We start from the raw sequence: 19,797 nt of genomic DNA, 5'->3' as shown, positions 1-19,797 counted from the left end.
GCAATTCTTGCTACCCTCTGTGAAAGAAAGCCAACATTTGAGTAACCATAACCCACATCTTAATATGTGGTTTTCTCTGATGTTCATCTTTAGCTATTAAGTGCAACTATAGTAGTATTTAAAATTCAACCTTTGCTGACAGGAATTAGGAGCTGAAATTCAGTGTGTAAATGAAAACCAATGAGGAAGACACATGTAACATGGTAGGAAGGCCAGGCACAACTCGGTGTCAGCCAATGACTTTATGTAGTGGTTCTGGGACTGACATATAAGAATGAGGCAGTATTCACAATTGTGAAGACTAAAACTTCTGATGTCTTCTCTTTCTTAAACTTTGTAGCTAAATGCCCTCAGAATTCCATACAAAGTTTTATCCACTTGATGGCAAAAGCATCAGGAATATAAATCATGAATACAAGCCACTGCCAAACACATATTGTTCGTTTTACTAATGATGTTTTAAAACTAAATGAACTTAAATCCTATTAAATGAGTGATAAAATTTGAGATTTAAGATAAAAGAAAACAACTCAATAATAATAGACTATTAGTGATATTAACCTATTATCTGTGTGCCCTGATATGGCCAAATATATCACCAGAGTTGGTACTTAATTCCAAGTTATTTTTAGGAGATTAATTTGTAAATTTTTTTAATTGAATGTTTTGGGGTGACATTGGTTAACAAAATATTAGAGGTTTCAGGTGCACAATTCTATAACACATCACCTGTACACTGTACTGTGTGTTCACCACCCCAAGTCAAGTCTCTGTCCACCACCACTTATTCCCCCTAAACCCTCATCCACCTCCTCCTGGTAATCACCACACTGTTATCCATGTCCATGAGTTTTTTCTCTCCGCCCCCCCTGCCCTTAACGCTTCCACCTCTTCTCCCACAGCCTAACATGGTTTTGATGAATCTGCATCATAACCCTCTGGGTGAATCCATTATGGTCAGAGGATCAGATTGAGATGATCCCCTTAAACAATATAGTCTATTTCTTTGCCTCAAGCTATGACTGTGTATTTAAATACATCTTCCATAATTGTATGTAATAGTATCATTCCACTCATCTATTTTTTCTTTTTAAGTAAGTTTACTCTTTTATCTGTGATTAATGTTCATTTTTAGGCTAAAAGATTTGGACAATATATGTCAAACAATAATCCTTTAGAAATATACTTTAAAAAAGACATGTGCTATAACTTATAATAAGCAAAGCTAATGCAACACTCAACTGTAAAAACTGTTAAATATATCAAAATAAATGTGCTTCATAAAAATGCATATGTCATGTATGCATGGATTACAAAGTAGACTTAGAGTTTTCACTGCCTGAGAGAATTTCAGGATGTGATTTACTAGCTAAGATTTTTAGTCTATTATACAACACCTACTTAGCTGAGCCATGTATTTGTAATAAATTACAAATAATATACATTTTAAGGAAATACATGGAATTACAGTAAGCCAATTAAATAATGTGTATTTATATCCACTATGACTTGGTCCATAGAGTTGAGGAAGAAATGCATGTTTCCGAAGCAATGCAGTGACTATCTCACAGGCAGTGAAGGGACACACAGCGGGGGGACGTGGAGAGAACTGACCTTTGATGACAACTGATGACGTACACAGAGCAGAGCCTGCGTCATTTGACACTTTGCATGTGTACAAACCAGCATCGCCAGCACCTGCCTTCTTAACTTGCAGCAGCAGTATGTTGTTCTTGAATGTGATTTCACAGTTAGAAGTTGGATGCATCTCGATATTATTCTTGTACCAAGCAACAGTTATAGGCTGGGAACCAGCAACACGGCCTTCAAGTTTGAAAGTGTTCCCTTCTGTTTCTTCTACTGTCTCTGAGAGCTTTTTTGTGAAACTTGGTGGGGTTAGCCGCTCTGTAGGAAATTGCAAGGATATAAGAAGTGGAATCCAGAAGCAGTTATTAATATGAGGTTTTTCAAGAAAAAAGAAGTCATGTTTTTTATAAAAAGTCAATGCTGACCAACTAAATACTAAATCAGGGTCTGTTCTGAAATATTTTGGCCTCATTCCAAAGCTTACTCTAAATTGTTAGCTGACATAAGGGAGAGATAACAAGGATAACTAATGGCCATTTACAGAGCCAGACAATTGTAAAAAAATAAAAATAAAAAGGAGATTGGTCTTTTAATCATTTTCATGCCATTTGTCTAAAAATGTGTCCTAAACGTTACTTGTTCCTAATAAAAACCGCACCCTTAGTATAGAATACAAAACGATGCCATTTTGTCAGACCACACGCAAAACAAATGGTACCTTTTATGTTAAGTCGAGCTGTGCAGGAGTCCTTCCCCACCTCATTCACAGCATGGCAGGTGTACTGCCCAGAATCTCCCTTGTCTACTTTCAGAATTGTCAGGTGGGCACTGTTTTCCAGATAACTAATCTGGTAGTTGCCGCCGCTTCGTATCTCTCGGTTGTCTTTGGCCCAGCTGACTTTTATCGGTTGTGTCCCCGTAACATGGCACTCAAAGTCTGCACTTTCTCCCACCACGGCATCCACAGGGGTAATGCTGATGTCGAAGAAGGGTGGGTTCTTCCCCTCTAAGAGGACAGAAGAAAGACAGGGGTTCAGACTCCCTTCCTGGACTGTCTCAGTTGACAGAAATCACGATATTTTCTCCCTAGTTTTATATTTGACTATAAAGGTTTTAATTATGGAAACAGAAAGAAGTTTAAGAATCCACAAACCTGTGAGGATGAGTTTGGCACTGGAAGAAGCAGACCCTATAGGATTTGTAGCTGTGCAAGAATACTGGCCTGCAAGTCTCCGATCTGTCTTAAAAATGTTGAGAGTGGCTACATTATCTAAGAATGATGTTTGTACATTTGAGTCATCTTTCAATGGCTTGCCATCTTTATGCCAGGACACTGAGATGGGCTCAGATCCACTTATGGTACATTCAAATACAACGGGCAGCCCAACTGTTTCTTGAACATCTCTCAATTGTCGAGAAAATGACGGTGGAAGTTTTTGCTCTGTAGGAACAGAATCAAATTAATAAAAACACTTCTGGACATTTTAAATTTACTGATTATCCTTCTCACAGTTACTGTTTTCTAGGTAATGGTACTTCTATAAAAGCATCAGGAAGTATTGAAATCTCTTGAATGAACTTGAACACAAAGAAAAACCTGGAAACTTTGAAGCATAAGTGTCACTCTGAGGCCAGCCTAATGCACAGGAGGTGCAAAGATATATAAGCCCATAGACAAGTGATTGGCTTAGATACACCTCCAGGTGGGCAGCATGTTCTCCTTTTCAAGACTGCCTCCCAGCATTTTGAGTGACAGATTCATAGAGTGGGATTTTAAAAATACAGGCACTCATTTTTCTAACAGAATTAATCATAGAGACAAAGGACTACATGATCCTTCTAACTGAAGATTTAGTCATCTCTCTCTGTAAAGGCAATAGAAAGACATAAGCCACTAATCATAGATGGAATGACTTAAGCAGAAAATTTTTCACTGGGAAAGAATTCCTAAAAAGAAGGCCCTCACCAGATATTTTAAATCTTATTCAAAAGAAATACAAATTCATTCACTTCTGAAATATTGCAATCACCTTGGACAGTAAGGAAAGTGGACGAAGAAACTTCTCCCACACTGTTTTCAGCTCTGCAGATATATTCTCCACTGTCATGACCATCAACCTGGTTGAAAACCAGTGTAGCAACGTTGTTCCGAAAATGCATTTTGCAGGTGGTAGTGGGTCTCAACTTTGTATCTCCTTTATACCAGGATACAGCAATTTCAGGGGTCCCAGCAAGCTGGCATTGTAAAGAGGCAGAATCGCCAACAGTCACCTTAACAGGCTCCAGCTGCTTGACAAAATATGGTGGTTCTGCAAGCAAGAAAGAGAATGAGTCATGAAGGAGACAGGCCAGAGTGGTGATTTATAGATAAAGATAGGAAGATGCAGTCAGAACAAACCTAGAATCAGTATTTGTGCAGAACAGGAATCCTTTCCAGAAGCATTTTCAATGTAGCAGTTGTATTGCCCTGCATCCTCTACTGTGGTACTTGGAATTTCCAGGATTGAAGATTTTTCGGTTGTGGTTATATTACACCTCTGAGAAGGAGGTACATTTACACCATTTTTCTTCCATATAACTGAAATGGGAGGAGTTCCAGTGTATGCGCCCTCCAGGATCAGGGATTTTCCTTTCTCTATGCTGTAATCGTTGAGCCTCTTCACAAATTTAGCTGGAGCTATAAGCAAATGGGAAACATGAAACCAAACACATATACACACAGATACAAACACATCCCTTAAGTCATGTATGTTAATTGTGACTGTGTGGAATAGCAGTCAAACACACCTTTCACAGAGAGATGTGTTGTACAAGAAGCTTTGCCTGCTTCATTGCTAACAATGCAGGTGTATTCTCCACTTTGTGATGTATCTACATCAAACAGCTCCAGTTCAGCAACTGAGTCTTCCAAAGACACATTACATCTGTCCCCAGGAACTAGTTCGCTACTGCCCTTGAACCAGCTGACCCTGAAAGGAGGGGTTCCTTTTATGATGCTTGTGAAAGTTACATTGGCTCCTGTTAACACGTCCATGGCATCAGGCTTCTGAACAAAGGATGGTGGTTCTAAACAAAAAAAAAAGCACACAGCAGAAAAATTTAATATGTTTGATTTGCGATGATGAAAGGGCTTAGAAATCATGACATGCAATCTTATTTTACTGTATTTGTAACTGACCTCTCACAGTCAAAGGAGCACTGCATTGGTCAGAACCAGCCACGTTAGTAGCTACACATGTGTATTCACCGGCGTCAGATTCCTCCAGCATGTTCACGGTTAAAGCACAGGTGTTATCTGTCAGGGTGGTCTGGTACTTCCTTCCACTGCTGATCTCATTCCCCTCGTGGAACCAGGAGACGGTGATTGGGGGTGATCCGTAGACTTTGCACTCCATTACAATAGAGGAACCAGAGAGACCATTCGTTTCTTTCAATTTTCTTGTGAATGAAGGAGGAATGGTTCGGTCTATGTGTGATAAGAGTTAAACAAGCAAGAAACAAGAGTTATGAAATGATTTAAAAAGAGAATTACTATTTTTTGATGGAATATACCTAGATTTATTTGGTTCTTTTGTGAGAGCATCAAAAAATTCCCCATAGGTTCATATAATCAAAAGCCTTAAGGATCGATGGGCAAGGAACATTATAATAACAATGAAACAAAAGCCCAACCAACCAACCTGAAACTTGAACTGAGACTGTGCAGCTGTCTTTGCCAACGGGGTTTTGCACCTCAAAACTGTATATTCCACTGTCACTGGGTGCCACGTTGATAATCTTAAGGCCAGATACTTTGTTGAAGAAACTTATTTTGTATTTGCTGTCACTTGTCAGTTCTTTTCTATCCTTAAACCACTTAGTGCTGAGTTCAGGTGTGCCAGTGACTACACACTCCAAGGTACAGGTGTCTCCTGAGGTAACGTTTATGGATGCTGGCTTTTCCACAATTGCTGCAGGTTCTAACATGAGAGAAAATTGCATCCAAATTTTAAAATGAAATTGAAAAATGAAAGAAAATGCACACACTGGCAAGTATATGGCTTGTGTTCATATTCACATCCTACTTGTACTAACCGAGAACGGACAGTGTGGCGAAGCACTCTTGTGTTCCAGCATCATTTTTGATCTGACAGGTGTACTTCCCAGCATTGGCAGTTTCTGCCCTTGAAAACTGTAGGGTTGCAGTGTTTTCTGAATAAGAAATCCATATGTTTTCACTTTCTCTAACAATCTCCCCCTTATCTTTGAACCACGCCACAGAAATTGGCTCAGCGCCTTCAATAGTAGTCTGCAGCTGTACTTCTTCTCCAACGATAGTGGAAATGTCACTGAGCTTCTTCACAAATCTTGGTGGTGCTGATGAAAAAGAAGCATATACTACACTTAAAATGGGTGGGATTAATAGTATTTCCTTTAAATCACGAATCCTAGGAATCAAAGTAGCAATAATGTGTTGTTTCCATTATGTTAAATAAGAGGCATTTTGGTTCACTTCAAATTTGTAGTAAGCAGAAAGAATTGAACATCTTGTCATCTCCAGCCTTTTAAATCCAATCAAAATCCATTGGAAAATATGTTTAAAAGGGTACTTGGTAGGTTTTAAAAATAAGATGCACCCTAAGCAAAAAGATTTGGAAAGGAAGAAAAGGAAAAGCAGAAGAGACAACTAGTGATAAAAAACTGGGAAATAGCTAAGGGGCCAACAGAGCATTAATATTAGAAGGAAAAGGGTGCAGAAGAGAATGAAGTCACTCTAACCTTTCAGAGTGATAGAAGCAACACAAGTGTCACTCCCCACATCATTTGTGGCTTTACACTGATATTCCCCAACATCTGCAGTGTCGACATTCAGTATGTGAATACTTGTAAGGAAGTTCTCAGACATTATCTTGTACTTCTTGCCGCTCCTAAGTTCTCTCTTGTCTTTATACCAAGAAACTTGAAATGGGGGAGTACCCTGAAGTTCACATTCAAGATGGACATCAGTTCCTTTCAGTGTCTCAACGGGATGAGGTTTTTTTCGGAAAATGGGTGGTTCTAAAGTTGGAAGACAATTAAGTTAGGGGGAAAAGAAAGGAAAATTAGGAGGTATTCTGTAAAAATATAGTTATAATTAAGAATCAGTTTTCCATTCCATTGTAAAGAAAACATCAAATTCAATTTTCTATTGTAGCCTTTAAAGATTTTAAGATAACAATGGAGAGAGTCCAGTAGGGTATTACAAGGACAACTAGAGGGGAGGATAATGTTAAAAACACAAAGGAAGAGTGAGATCTGACCTTTAACCTTTAAGGAGGTACTACTGCTTGCGCTGCCTGCTGCATTGTGGGCCTCACATGTGTAGTCACCACTGTCTTCAACACTGAGGTGGTACGCTTCCAACACTGCCACCGAGTCCAGGAATGACATTCGGAATTTACTGCTCTCTTGAATTTCAGTTTCATCTTTGTACCACAAAACTCTGATTTCTGGAGATCCTCCTATTTTACATTCATATCTTGTGTGTTCATCCTGTTTCACAACTCTTGAGGGTTCTAGCTTTTTAATGAACCTGGGTGGTTCTATAGGACCGAGAGGGAAAACACAAGGTAAGGAATGGAACACACACACATAACTCAAGATGAAATAAAAAGATGCTTTTAAATACATTTATTTTTGCAACCACCCATTTCAAACATTATTGCAAAAGGAAGAAGGAAAAGACATGAAGTCCTACTGTGTAACCCTCTTCTCAGCAAAAAGAATCACTTTTCTGTTGCACAATCAGAGGCAGAGTGTATATCTGTTGGTGGAGGTACTCTGAGGCTCACAGGCAATAAGAGAATTTGATTACTTCCTGTATGTGAATCAGTGGAGGACTGTCTACTTCCTGTGGTTGAAAAGATATCTGTTTTGTGCCATGACAAATCAGAATAGCAGAATTGGGTCAGCTATTTTAATATTTTTAAAGTGCCACTTTCTCTTATGGGCTTTAGATATTTCTTCAACCTTTATAATTTTCCTTTGAAGTTAGGAGAGTAATGTTTTCTTCATTAACTGAAGCAAAATATCCAAGCTTAAGGAGATAAAGATGGTTAGCTATATGCCATAAAGCAAGAGGGCTGCTGAATCTAGTTCTATTTTAATTTCAGGGTACTCATAAACCAACACTACAACAAAAATCTTTAATAATGCTCTAATGGGTTGACCAAAAGCCCACTGAGTTAAGTTAACTTCTTGACAATAGCAGCCATGAACATGCTGCAGAAGGGACTGGTTGTCTTCCATAATGTCAGATACTGATGTATTCCCCCCAGCCACCCTGCCAGCTTTCACAATTACTTAAGTGGGGCTAATGGAGGAAGAGATATTGGCATAATTAATCTGGACTCTTCTTGAAGGGCTTGAGAACTTGGGCCTCTGCTGTCCCTTAGAGGGACAAAATCCATTCACTTAATAACTGCTGTGGAAAATAAATCATTTAAGATAACTTTTTTTGTTCTAAGATAACTTCCTTCATACTTGGATTTTCATGTAACTCTGTGAAAAGTTTTTGTTCACTCTCTCTGATCTCTATTTTTAGCTTTCAAAAATGGACTTTCAGTCCAATTGTGGTAAAAAAAAAATTAAAACTTGACCTCATTTGAAAGGTTCTGGATCCATGTGATCACTTGTAATTACTAGGCCATGCTCCTAAACAGAACTTTCAAGCACATCCTTCCTCTTACAGTTTAAGATACTGAAAGTGGGGGGGAGACCTTGCTACTTAGACAAGTACCTTGTACACCCAGATGAGCAGAACAAGAGTCTTTTCCAGCAACATTGCTCGCGTAGCAGGTGTACTGCCCAGCGTCGCCTTTGCCTACTTTGAGAACTGTCAGAGTGGCAGTATTTTCAACCAGAGTCATCTTGTAGTTGCCTCCAGGGCGAATCTCTCGGTTATCTTTAGCCCAAGTGATTTTGATTGGTGCAGTGCCAGTTACGTGGCATTTAAAAGAACCACTTTCTCCAAGAGCAAGATCTACTGATACAGGCTTTAGATCAAAGAAAGGAGGCACTTCATGCTCTGAAAAGAATGAAGACCAACATGGTGACTTCAGTTTTCATGCTCCCAGACATGGAGCAGGAGCAAAGTGGCACCAGAGTTGAATTGCCCAGAGCAGTGAGACTGCTTTAGAATGAAGAGGGTAATGTGATGGGCTACTTACCTGAGAGAATGAGCTTTGCACTGGAAGAGGCAGTCCCAAGAGGATTAGAAGCTGAACAATTGTACTGACCAACATGACTCTGGTCAGTTTGCAAAATCTGAAGTGTTGCTACATTATGAACAAAAGATGTTTGCAAATTAGAATCATCTTTCAAAAGCACCCCATCTTTGTACCAAGACACTTGAAGAGGTTCTGAGCCATTGATGCGACATTCGAATGCAACTGGGAAGCCAAGTGTTTCATGAACATCCTTCAGTTTTCTTGCAAAAGTAGGTGGAAGTTTGCGCTCTGTAAGAAGTTACAGATAAACTTATTTACAAAAGAGAAAATATCTACAACACATTTCAGTCCATTAAAGTTTTGACATTTTTAAGAAAATGGATCTGTCAACACACAGCAAAACTTAAGCAAAACCATCATCACCTTTGATAACAAGCACAGCTGAAGAAGCGACGGCCCCCACGCTGTTTTCTGCCTTGCATGTATACTCGCCCACATCACTATGGTCCACCTTGTTGATTACTAAGGAGGCAACATTATTTTTGAATTGCATTTTATATGCAGGAGCTGATCGTAGCTTTGTGTGTTCTTTATACCAAGAAATTCTAATTTCTGGGGTTCCATCTACTTTACACTGTAAAGTTGTAGGTTCTCCAACGGCTGCTTCCACATGTTCCAGAGGTTCAATAAAATAAGGTGGTTCTAAGGTACAAAGAATGGTAGTCAATCAATCATGCTAACTGAAAGAGGATGTTTTCAAAGAAAGAAAAGAGGTAACTGTCAACACACCTAAGACAGACACCAGAGCTTCACAAATATCTTGACCAGCCTCATTTTCAATCAGGCAACTGTATTGTGCATAATCCTCCACGGTGCTGTCAAGAATTTCCAGTATAGAAGATTTCTCTGTCATAGTGATACTGCAGTTCGGAGACTGTACAAGAGCGAACTCATTCTTCATCCAGCTCACTGAGATGGGAGGCGTGCCAGTATACGTGGCCTCAAGAACTATGGGGCTTCCTGTCTCAACACTGAAATCAGCCAATCTTTTCACAAATGTGGCTGGTTCTATAAGGAGAAAATATGAAGGTAAAGTTGACATCTTCAAATGAAGACTTAGAAAATTTTAAAAGATACACGAACTGGAGAGAAGAGCAAACCTTTCACAAAAAGATGTGCAGTACAGGAAGCACTGCCAGCATCATTAGTAACGAGGCAAGAATAGTCTCCACTCTGCAGTGGCTCCACCTCAAACAACTCCAGCTCTGTGACAGAATCTTCCAGAGAGATGGTGCATGACTCCCCTGACACCAGTTCCCTGCTGCCTTTAAACCATTTGACCTTGAAAGGAGGGGTGCCTCTAATGACACAGGTGAACGTGAGGCTCATTCCAGGTAAAACTTCCACAGAATCAGGGGTTTGTTCAAAAGATGGTGGTTCTAGAATACCCCAGAGGGAGGGGAAGATCAAGAGAAAGAGAGAAATCTGAGTGAGAAGTGCTTCTGCTATTTGAAGAAAAGAGAGTCATGACTAAAAATGAAGACCAAACAAAGAAATCCCACGCCAGGCCAGCACCGAGCCATGTGGAAGAGACTGAGAGAAGCAGCAGCCTGCTCCTCGCAACTGACCTTGCACAGTCAGCACTGCCGAGCATTCCTCAGAACCAGCCGCGTTGGCAGCCACACAAGTGTAGGTGCCTGTGTCGGAAGGCTCCAGGAAGCTCAGCTTCAAAGTGCAGACATTTTCTGAAAAGCTGGACTGGCATTTAGGCCCACTAACAATCTCATTTCCATCCTGAAACCAGCCGACTGAGATGGGGGCCGAGCCAGAGACTCGGCACTCCAAAACCACTGAGGCTCCCAGCACCGCATTTGTGTCTTTCAGCTTGCGGATGAAGGAAGGAGGCACAACTCGATCTAGGTGGAGAAGGATAGTTTTGTGTTTACAGAAGAGCTTTATTATTTTTTTCCAGGGAAAAATACTATATTCATAAAACTTCATACTACTTACCAGAAACGTGAACAGATACAGTGCAGTTACTTTTACCAACACTGTTCTTCACTTCAAAGCTGTATAAGCCCTTGTCACTCATTTCTGCACAGGGGATCTTAAGTGAAGCCACTTTGTTGATGAACGTTATGTGATGTTTGCTGTCTGCAGATAATTCTCTTCCATCTTTGAACCACTTGGCTGAAAGTTCTGGAGTTCCAGCCACTACACACTCCAATGCAAAAGGATTTCCAGTAGTGACCGTCATGGGTTCTGGCTTCTCTATGATTCTGGCTGGTTCTGAAAGAAGAAGTATGTTACATTGAAAACAAAGTCACCTTCCAAACTAAGAGTATAATCAACATGGGGTAAGAGTAATATTTGCAGACAAGGATCATGGGTCAATGAACTTGATTTTTTTCTCTCAGGCTGTACTTTGTTACTAACCTAGGACAGTCAAGACTGCTGAACATTCTCTCATTCCAGCATCATTTTTGATTTGACACACATATTTTCCAGAATTAGATGCTTCTGGTCTATCAAGTTGGAGGGTAGCAACGTTATCAATGAAGGAAATCCTTGTGTTTTCACTCTCTCTGATGACTTCACCTTTATCTTTCAGCCAGACGACAGAAATTGGCTGGAAGCCTTCCACCACAGCCAGTAACTCGACAGCATCCCCCACAAGGGTTGAGGTGTCACTTAGCTTTTTCACAAATCGTGGAGGCTCTGACAAAATAAATTTGTGGTTAGGAAAAAATGAGAATCACATCCACATATGTTATTGGCCAAACAAGAAAAGATGAAAGGAAGTAACATATATGTTTGTGCCCCTATGTACAAACCTTTGAACTTGACAGTGCAAGCACAGGTGTCAGTTCCCACCTCGTTAGTAGCTTTGCAATGATATTCCCCTATATCAGAGTTTTCAAGATTGAGGATATGAAGACTTGTGTCAAAATTTTTTGAAGTAATTTTAAATTTCTTGCTGCTTCGAACTTGTTTTCGATCTTTAACCCATACCACTTCAAATGGGGGAGTTCCCGAAATTTCACATTGTAAGATGACATCAGAACCTTTAAGGGCTCCTACAGGAGAAGGCTTCCGGGTAAAAACAGGAGGTGCTGCCGGAAAAAAATAAGAAGATAAACAATGAGAATACTTGCTTACTAAAAAGGAAAAAAATAGAATCTGCAATCATTAAGGCTGACAGTGTTGGGGGCCTGGGGGATGAAGGGATTGAACAAAAAGAAAAAGACTCATGGACACAGACAACAGTGTGACAATTGTGGTGGGGAGGGAGGTGGGTATAGGTGGAAGAGGGTATAAGGGGGATAAATAGTAATGGGAAAAATGCAATAAAAATAAACTATTAAAAATAAATAAAAGTGGTATCTGCAAAAAAATTAAATTAAATAAAAAATTGACAGATGTGACCGTATTAATAATATGCTAACATAAGAAATAAAAGCTAGTTTCAGAATTACAAGCACATACCCTTAACTAGGCTTTTTACTTTGGAGTTTATAATGTGACCAAGAAGGAATCCAAACTGGAGAAGGAAGAGAGAAAGAAATGTAGTGTGTCTAACCTTTCACGGTCAGGGCCGTGCTGCAGCTGGCATCACCAACACCATTGTGAGCTTCGCAGATGTAGTCTCCACTGTCCTCAGCACTGGCTTCATTGATGGTGAGTGATGCCACAGAATTAGTGAATGACATGTTGTATTTCCAGCTTTCATGAAGTTCACTGTCATTTCGGAACCACAGAACTTTGATTTCTGGGGAACCACTTATTGTGCATTGCAGTTGGATGGATTCTCCCTGCTTTGCAACTTTTGAAGCTTCTAATTTTTTAACAAACTTTGGAGGTTCTAGTAAATCAAAGGAAAAAAATAACATATTTATAGTTGAAAATCCTGTAAGTGCTTATGGAAACTGGTTTATTAAGAGTATACTTTCTGAGAATTTTGTGATAAAATAAGCTGTCTTTTCTAGTAAATGAGCTTTTCATGTTTTTAAAGAGAATTAAGTTGATAAGTTTATTCTGTAGTTTGAAAACAAGCTAAAACATACCCATTAATGTATTACAGAGGCACTTGGTTAAAAATTTAGTAATGATAAATCAGAATGCCATATAACAGGAAAGAACAGAAAAAGAGAATAGAGAGTTGAAACAACATTTAACACATTTCAATTGAACAATACTTTTTGATCAGATTACACTTAGAGATACACTAACTTAAATAACGATAAAAAGAGAAAACAGAACTTTGATTGTTACCTCTGACACAAATATTGACACAAGTCAATATTTGATTGTTACCTCTGACACAAATATACAAATTGTAACATGATCCAGTTAGTTTATTTCCAAAATTTAAAAACGAAAGAAATTTTTAGAAGACAGTTACACAAAGGTGGGAAAGAGTGAATATTGGCAAGTGCCACACAATGATACCTTTCACACTGAGTTGAGCTGAGCACATGTCTTTGCCAACATCGTTGGTTGCTTGGCAAGTGTACTGACCAGAATCTCCCTTGCCTACTTTAAGAATTCGCAAATGGGGAGTGTTTCCCACACATGTGATCGTATAGTTTCCTCCAGGACGAATCTCCTTGTTATCTTTTGACCAAGTGATTCGCATTGGTTGAGCGCCCGTGACATGACACTCAAAGTCAGCACTTTCCCCAGCAATGACATCTATTGATACAGGCTTGATATCAAAGAAGGGAGACTTCTTGGGTTCTGAAAGATGAAAGGAAAAGGCAATTGTGTGTATGTGTGTTTTTTTTGTTGTTGCTTTTGTCATTGGCCATTTTTACTTCGACAATGAGCAGGAAGTCATGGTTTGCAAAGATAAAGTTTAAGATGGGAACAAACCTCTTGCTGTCAGTCTAGCACTAGAAGATGCCGTTCCTAGTGGATTGGAAGCTGAGCAAGAGTACTGGCCGGAGTGACTCAAGTCAGTCTGCAAAATTTTCAGAGTTGCCACATTATCTACAAATGATGTCTGTAGATTTTCATCATCTCGCAAAAGCACCCCATCTCTATACCAGCACACTTGGATGGGTGCAGAGCCATTTAATCGACAAGTGAGTGTAACTGGTAACCCAACAGTTTGTTCAATGTCTTTCAATTGTCGTGCAAAGGAAGGTGGGAGTTGACGCTCTGTAGGAAGACAAGGGATACCTGAAGCATTAGTAGATGAAATAAAAATTTCCCTGATAAAGATAAAAGAGTTAAGATAATGAAAAAAGAAATTTCTTAATTTCTAAATTAATATCATCACCTTGAATTCTGAAGACAGTTTTAGAAGAAGCTGTTCCTATGCTGTTTTCTGCCTTACATGTATATTCTCCACCATCATTGATATTCACTTTATTGAAAACAAGTGTGGCCACATTGTTTGTAAAGTAAGTCCTGTATTCAGGGGTGGACCGTAACTTGGTGTCTCCTTTGTACCAAGACACTGTAATTTCTGGTGTCCCAGCCACTTGGCATTGTAAAGAAACTGAATCACCAACTGAGGCCTCTAGAGGTTCCAGTTCCATAACAAAGTAAGGGGGCTCTAAAGAAGAAAAGCTCACAATTAGCAACTGGAATGAAAGGAAACGAAAGAACCCCCACACTTTCTGTTAGATGAATGCCAATCATTAAGATAGAAGAACTGACAACACACCTAATGTAGATACCACAGCTTTGCAAACATCCCTCCCTGCCTCATTTTCAATCTCACAGGAATACTGTCCTGCATCACTTTTTGTGCTGTTCAGAATTTCCAGGATGCAAGTTTTCTCTGTTGTGACTATGCTGCATTTTTCAGATGGAGTTATGTTAACACCATTCTTTTTCCAGGTAACTGAAATTGGAAGTGTTCCAGTGTAGGTACTCTCCAGAATTATGGACTTCCCTGGTTCTACGGAGTGGTCACTTAATTTCTTCACAAACGCAGCTGGTTCTGGTGAGTGACAAAGCACAGCAGTTAAGCACAGTAAAATACAAACAAAGAGATCAGTATACAGAAAATAGGAAGAACCAATGCACTTGAGCAAACCTTTCACAAAAAGATGAGTAGTGCAGGATGTTTTGCCAGCACCGTTAGAAACCACACAGGTATATTCCCCACTCTGAGACAGGTCGACATTAAATAATTCCAGTTCTGCTACAGTGTCTTCAAAATAGATGTTGCACCTGTCTCCTTTCACCAGCTCTCTGGCACCTCTGAACCAGCCAACCTTGAATGGAGGGGTTCCTCTGATAACACTTGTGAAAGTGACATTTTTGCCTGGTAGTACTTCCAAAGGTTCAGGTTCCTTCACAAAAGAGGGTGGTTCTACACAGATACAGAGGACAATGAAAAGGTGCTATAAGCTTCAAATTCAGGTGCAATTTTGAATCACAGAAGAAGAGTGCTTTTAAATGTGTGTCAACCTATTTGTGCAGCCAAAGAGGCATTTGTAAGAAAGGGTTTGAGTGTCTGACACTGACCTTGTACAGTCAACACTGCGCGACATTCGTCAGACCCAGCGACATTGGCAGCCACACACGTGTAAGTGCCCATATCTGACGAGTCCAGAGAATTCAGCTGCAGTGTGCAGACATTATCTGAAAATGTGGTTTGGTACTTTGCTCCACTGACAATCTTAGTTTTCTCATGAAACCAGGCAACAGAGATAGGTGAAGATCCAGCTACTTTGCACTCCAAGATGCAAGAAGTACCTAGCACCCCACCAGTATCTTTCAGCCTTCGTGTGAAAGATGGAGGCACCATTCGGTCTGTGTAAAGAAAGGCAAGAAATGCATCATGATTTGAAAGAATAAAGGAGACTCAAGAGAAGAAAACTTTTGAAAGGAATACTGTGTAAGTAATGAGAGGAATATATCGGAACTGACCTGAAACATCAACCACAGCTGTGCAGCTGCTTTTTCCAACATTATTTTGAACCTGGAAAGTGTATGTGCCTGCATCTTGCTTTTCAATGGAGAGAATCTTTAAGGAAGAGATTTTGTTGTGGAAGCTAAATTTGTGTTTTTGGCTGCTAGTGAGCAGCTTTCCATCCTTGTACCATTCAATGGAGAGTTCAGGAGTGCCAGCCACCTTACACTCCAAAGTGCACGTCTCTCCTACAGTCACTGTCATTGGTCCTGCCTTCTCGACAATAACTGCGGGCTCTGAAATAGAATTTGATAGCCACCTGTCAAAGTCTGTTACCTTTACTATACCTCTACTGTGTTTACCCCATCTCTACTAGCAAATTCGCTAAGACGGTTTATTCCAATGAGATGCTTATGTTAGGGTTCTGTCTCTAGACTTAAAATGTGATTTCATAATTACACATTGCCATGAAATTATAGGAGTTATTATTAAGAAATATGTTTTTGTGCTAGTTGATTATCAGAACAATTCAGACAATGTACATTAGACTATGTCTATTGCTGTGCACTTGATCTTGGGAGCAAAGGCTACATGCTATTTTTAATTACATGGTATTTTGCTCTACTTTCAGGTGCACAAGATAATTTTTTGGAAGTTGTTATTCAAACAATTAAAAATTGAAGGTTAATATGCCCAATGATGAAAGTGGCAAGTTTTCCTATCAAATGCTTTGGAAACAGAATGTCACACTTGGCTCTTGCTTTTTTTTTTTCATGTATAACAAAAGTTAGCCATGATTACATCTGCTAATCCATCAAGAAAAGCAGTAAGCAAACAGGAAAATGGATGGATAATATTTGTTAGAATCACAGAGTTTCAGAAGATTTTTAGATTCCCTAAACCTTTCAAATAGCTGAGGACTGATATAGGTCTAGAAGAAATTCTGGGAAGGAGACTTCACCAGTAACTCATAGTAACTCATCTCAGCGTTTGGCACCACTTTGTATCAGGGGGCCATTGCACCATATTGTACCAACCTAAAACAGTCAGTGTGGCCATGTTTTCCCTTATTCCACCATCATTCTTGATTTGGCAGATATATTTCCCAGCACTAGCTGGTTCTGCTTTTGCAAACTGTAGAGTTGCAACATTTTCCACAAATGTAATCCTGATGTTTTCACTTTCTCTGATCACTTCTTCCTTCTCTTTAAGCCACTGGACAGAAATAGGCTGCATGCCCTCTATGGATGCTTGTAACTCAGCAGGCTCCCCAGCAACAACAGTGATGCTGTTCAGTTTGGAAACAAACCTTGGTGGCTCTGAACATGGAAAGATAGATGGAGATTGTTGAAAAGATTGCCCAGATGATAGAACAGAGATAGAAAAAAGTATTTTGCACATTCCTGCCACCTCTGCCACATGCAGGAAATATGCTTACCTTTTAATTTTACAGTACAAGTGCAAGTGTCACTTCCCACTTCGTTCTGTGCTTTGCAGAGGTATTCACCAATGTCTGAAGTGTCGACATTGAGAATGTGAATACTCGCATGGAAGTTTTTGGATGAAATCTTGTATTTCTTGCTACTTCGGAGCTGCCGCTTGTCTTTGTACCACACCACTTCAAATGGTGGTGTTCCCGAAAGTTCACACTCAAGACTAACTTCAGCATTTTTAAGGGTTTCTACTACAGGAGGGAAGCTGCTAAAAACAGGTGGTTCTGTAAAAAAATAAGAGTTTCTCATGAATAGGGCTTTAATTTCCTAGAATATTTTTGTTTCTTTGTTTTTAAATTGGAAGAAAGAGTCCAGATACTACAATGGGGAAGTGGTGTCAAGCACTATCACATTAGTGTTGAGGAAGAACAGCTTCAGAGAGGCCATCAGCCTTTACCAAATCACTCAGCTTCATGGCAGAGAACCCTGGCTTGACTCTACCTGCCCTTGCTGAGCAGCTCAACATTCTGTCTACTCCACCTTACTTACTTATCTTGGACAAGAAAGATTGATGCACAAATTGTAAAATCAAAACAAAAGAGAAAACACGGACCAAACAAAGCCAAACCCTCCAGAATATTAATTAATATGGTTTGCGTGAGGTATGGAACCCTGACTTCAGGAATAAATCTTTTGTGTGTGCTGTACAGCTGGGACACTTGGAAGGTATCACATTTGTGATCCATGCTTTCTACTTCAACAGATGATTATTGCACTAATTGCCTCCCAATATAACAAACTTGGACTCTGTAATAACAATACTGGGAAATGGCAGTGGAAAATAACGAGTATTATTTGTACCAAGGTATAGTGATAGAATTTTAAAAAAATAGAAACTGACTCTTGGGAGAAAAAAATGTAATTGCTTTGTTTTAAATGTAAAGTTAAAACCTGTATTGCTTGCATCTTATTTACATGTAGTAAGTGTTACTTGATACTCATGGTAAATATTATAGTTAGGATGATATATTTATGAAGCAATTGAAAGTAAAATTAATTTATAAATGCCTACTTTGTTTTTATTTTTTGCATGTTTTTGAAACATGAAATTTGAACTGCTTGGCTAATGTGTCCAGATTATAAGAATGTTGGGTATTGGGATAAAAAGAAAAATATTCCAGAACGATTGGCTATGTGTAAGCAAAGCTTAAGAAATAATATCTCAAAAGGGAAATAATGCCATCTTGGGAAAATACTCTATGAGCTCAAATGGAGGCTAAAATGGCAGTAAAGGAATAAAGAGCTATGATGCCAGGGGTGATAAAGGTAAGTTGTATGTAATGAACAGAAGAAATAGATCTCTACCTTTTACTATAACCTTGGTACTGCAGCTAGTGCTGCCAGCAGGATTCTGAGCCTCACAGATGAAATCCCCACCATCGTCTGTACCAAGATTGTTCATCTGTATGACAGCCACTGAGTCAATGAAAGTCATTCTGTATTTGTCACTGGCTGAGAGTTCATGTTCATTTCTGTACCACACAACTCTGATTTCTGGGGATCCAGTTATCTTGCATTCAAGTCGTGCCGAGTCACCTGCTTTCACTATTTTGGATTCTTCTAATTTCTTTACAAACTTTGGTGGTTCTAGAGAGTGAAGGAAAGAGGAGATTATGAGGGAACAGATACAGATAACAAAAGTTCAATCAAGTGATACCAAGAACACACAACCAATGCCTGGCAGATACCGTGAGAAAGTAGGGTACTTCCTTGATTAGGTCAAAGCACCATAACAGATCACAAAGGACCAGAGACACAGGTGAGACAGAAACATGAAACCAATCAAACCTGCACACCTGTCACAAGCAACATTGTAGTACAAGAGTCGCTACCAACATCATTGGTAACTTGGCAAGAGTATTGTCCTGTCTTGGAAGCATCTACTGAGTAGAGATTTAAGAAGCTAGTTGACCCTTCCAAGCCAATGAAACATTTAGGTCCAGAGGCAAGTTCCACATCATCCTTGAACCACTTTATTTTAAATGGTGGTGTTCCTTTTAGTACTGCTTTAAATTCCACTGTAGAATCAGGTATGGCTTGTTGTCGCTCAGGTTTCACTAGGAAGCTTGGTGGTTCTATAGATTTTTAAGAGAAATATATTGAATTAAATTCCCGTAGTTAAATTATTTTGACAGTTTTTTTTGGACATATAAGAATACATTATTAAAAAGAGGTAATGACTGAATATTTCTTGAACTCAGTAAATACATATCTAAAGAAACAAAATTAATGAGACTTTTAGCTCTAAAGGATACAAGGTAAGAGTGATACACTTTCAAAGCAATTACAAAGAAGCATCCAGAAGAGGTAAAGAAATTCTAACCTTTCACAGTTAGGATGCCACTGCATGCATTATCCCCTGCTACATTTGAGACTTTGCATGTGTAATTCGCAGTATCTTCTAATTCCAGATTATTAACTTCCAGTGCCACAGTGTTCTCATGACAGACAAGTCTGTATTTTGCACTTGTAGATATTTCTTTTCCATCCTTAAACCACTGAGCACTAATAGGAAGTGAGCCAGAAACCTTGCACTCCATATGAATGGAAGAGCCGAGAACTTTATCCATTTTGGTTAATTTTTTAGTGAATGAAGGAGGAATATCTTGATCTGTCCAATGCAAACAGCAAAACACATCCATTAATATGTTGCCATTTGTTT

The 19,797-nt window shown here is 39.3% G+C and overlaps 1 protein-coding gene across 1 annotated transcript in view; it reads right to left on the bottom strand.

Moving 5' to 3' along the window:
* Positions 1 to 19,797, bottom strand: part of TTN (titin) — a 269,907-nt gene that overhangs the window by 170,343 nt on the left and 79,767 nt on the right. The window contains exons 65-97 of the mRNA XM_045842158.1: positions 19,459 to 19,746; positions 18,932 to 19,210; positions 18,441 to 18,722; positions 17,081 to 17,359; positions 16,680 to 16,961; positions 15,660 to 15,938; positions 15,255 to 15,542; positions 14,821 to 15,099; positions 14,446 to 14,724; positions 14,056 to 14,334; positions 13,647 to 13,934; positions 13,224 to 13,511; positions 12,355 to 12,636; positions 11,609 to 11,887; positions 11,211 to 11,492; positions 10,785 to 11,063; positions 10,403 to 10,690; positions 9,935 to 10,213; positions 9,564 to 9,842; positions 9,198 to 9,476; positions 8,775 to 9,062; positions 8,345 to 8,632; positions 6,867 to 7,148; positions 6,346 to 6,624; positions 5,662 to 5,943; positions 5,268 to 5,546; positions 4,766 to 5,053; positions 4,375 to 4,653; positions 3,986 to 4,264; positions 3,618 to 3,896; positions 2,741 to 3,028; positions 2,306 to 2,593; positions 1,615 to 1,905 (exon numbers count right to left, since the gene is read on the bottom strand). Coding sequence (XP_045698114.1) covers positions 1,615 to 1,905; positions 2,306 to 2,593; positions 2,741 to 3,028; positions 3,618 to 3,896; positions 3,986 to 4,264; positions 4,375 to 4,653; positions 4,766 to 5,053; positions 5,268 to 5,546; positions 5,662 to 5,943; positions 6,346 to 6,624; positions 6,867 to 7,148; positions 8,345 to 8,632; positions 8,775 to 9,062; positions 9,198 to 9,476; positions 9,564 to 9,842; positions 9,935 to 10,213; positions 10,403 to 10,690; positions 10,785 to 11,063; positions 11,211 to 11,492; positions 11,609 to 11,887; positions 12,355 to 12,636; positions 13,224 to 13,511; positions 13,647 to 13,934; positions 14,056 to 14,334; positions 14,446 to 14,724; positions 14,821 to 15,099; positions 15,255 to 15,542; positions 15,660 to 15,938; positions 16,680 to 16,961; positions 17,081 to 17,359; positions 18,441 to 18,722; positions 18,932 to 19,210; positions 19,459 to 19,746 — 9,327 coding nt within the window. The remainder of the gene's footprint in view (positions 1 to 1,614; positions 1,906 to 2,305; positions 2,594 to 2,740; positions 3,029 to 3,617; positions 3,897 to 3,985; positions 4,265 to 4,374; positions 4,654 to 4,765; positions 5,054 to 5,267; positions 5,547 to 5,661; positions 5,944 to 6,345; positions 6,625 to 6,866; positions 7,149 to 8,344; positions 8,633 to 8,774; positions 9,063 to 9,197; positions 9,477 to 9,563; positions 9,843 to 9,934; positions 10,214 to 10,402; positions 10,691 to 10,784; positions 11,064 to 11,210; positions 11,493 to 11,608; positions 11,888 to 12,354; positions 12,637 to 13,223; positions 13,512 to 13,646; positions 13,935 to 14,055; positions 14,335 to 14,445; positions 14,725 to 14,820; positions 15,100 to 15,254; positions 15,543 to 15,659; positions 15,939 to 16,679; positions 16,962 to 17,080; positions 17,360 to 18,440; positions 18,723 to 18,931; positions 19,211 to 19,458; positions 19,747 to 19,797) is intronic.

The sequence above is a fragment of the Phyllostomus hastatus genome, unplaced genomic scaffold, assembly GCF_019186645.2.
Source record: "Phyllostomus hastatus isolate PE091 unplaced genomic scaffold, TTU_PhHast_1.1 phas_contig_1, whole genome shotgun sequence".
NCBI lineage: Eukaryota > Metazoa > Chordata > Mammalia > Chiroptera > Phyllostomidae > Phyllostomus > Phyllostomus hastatus.
This window is presented reverse-complemented; position numbering and strand designations above follow the sequence as displayed.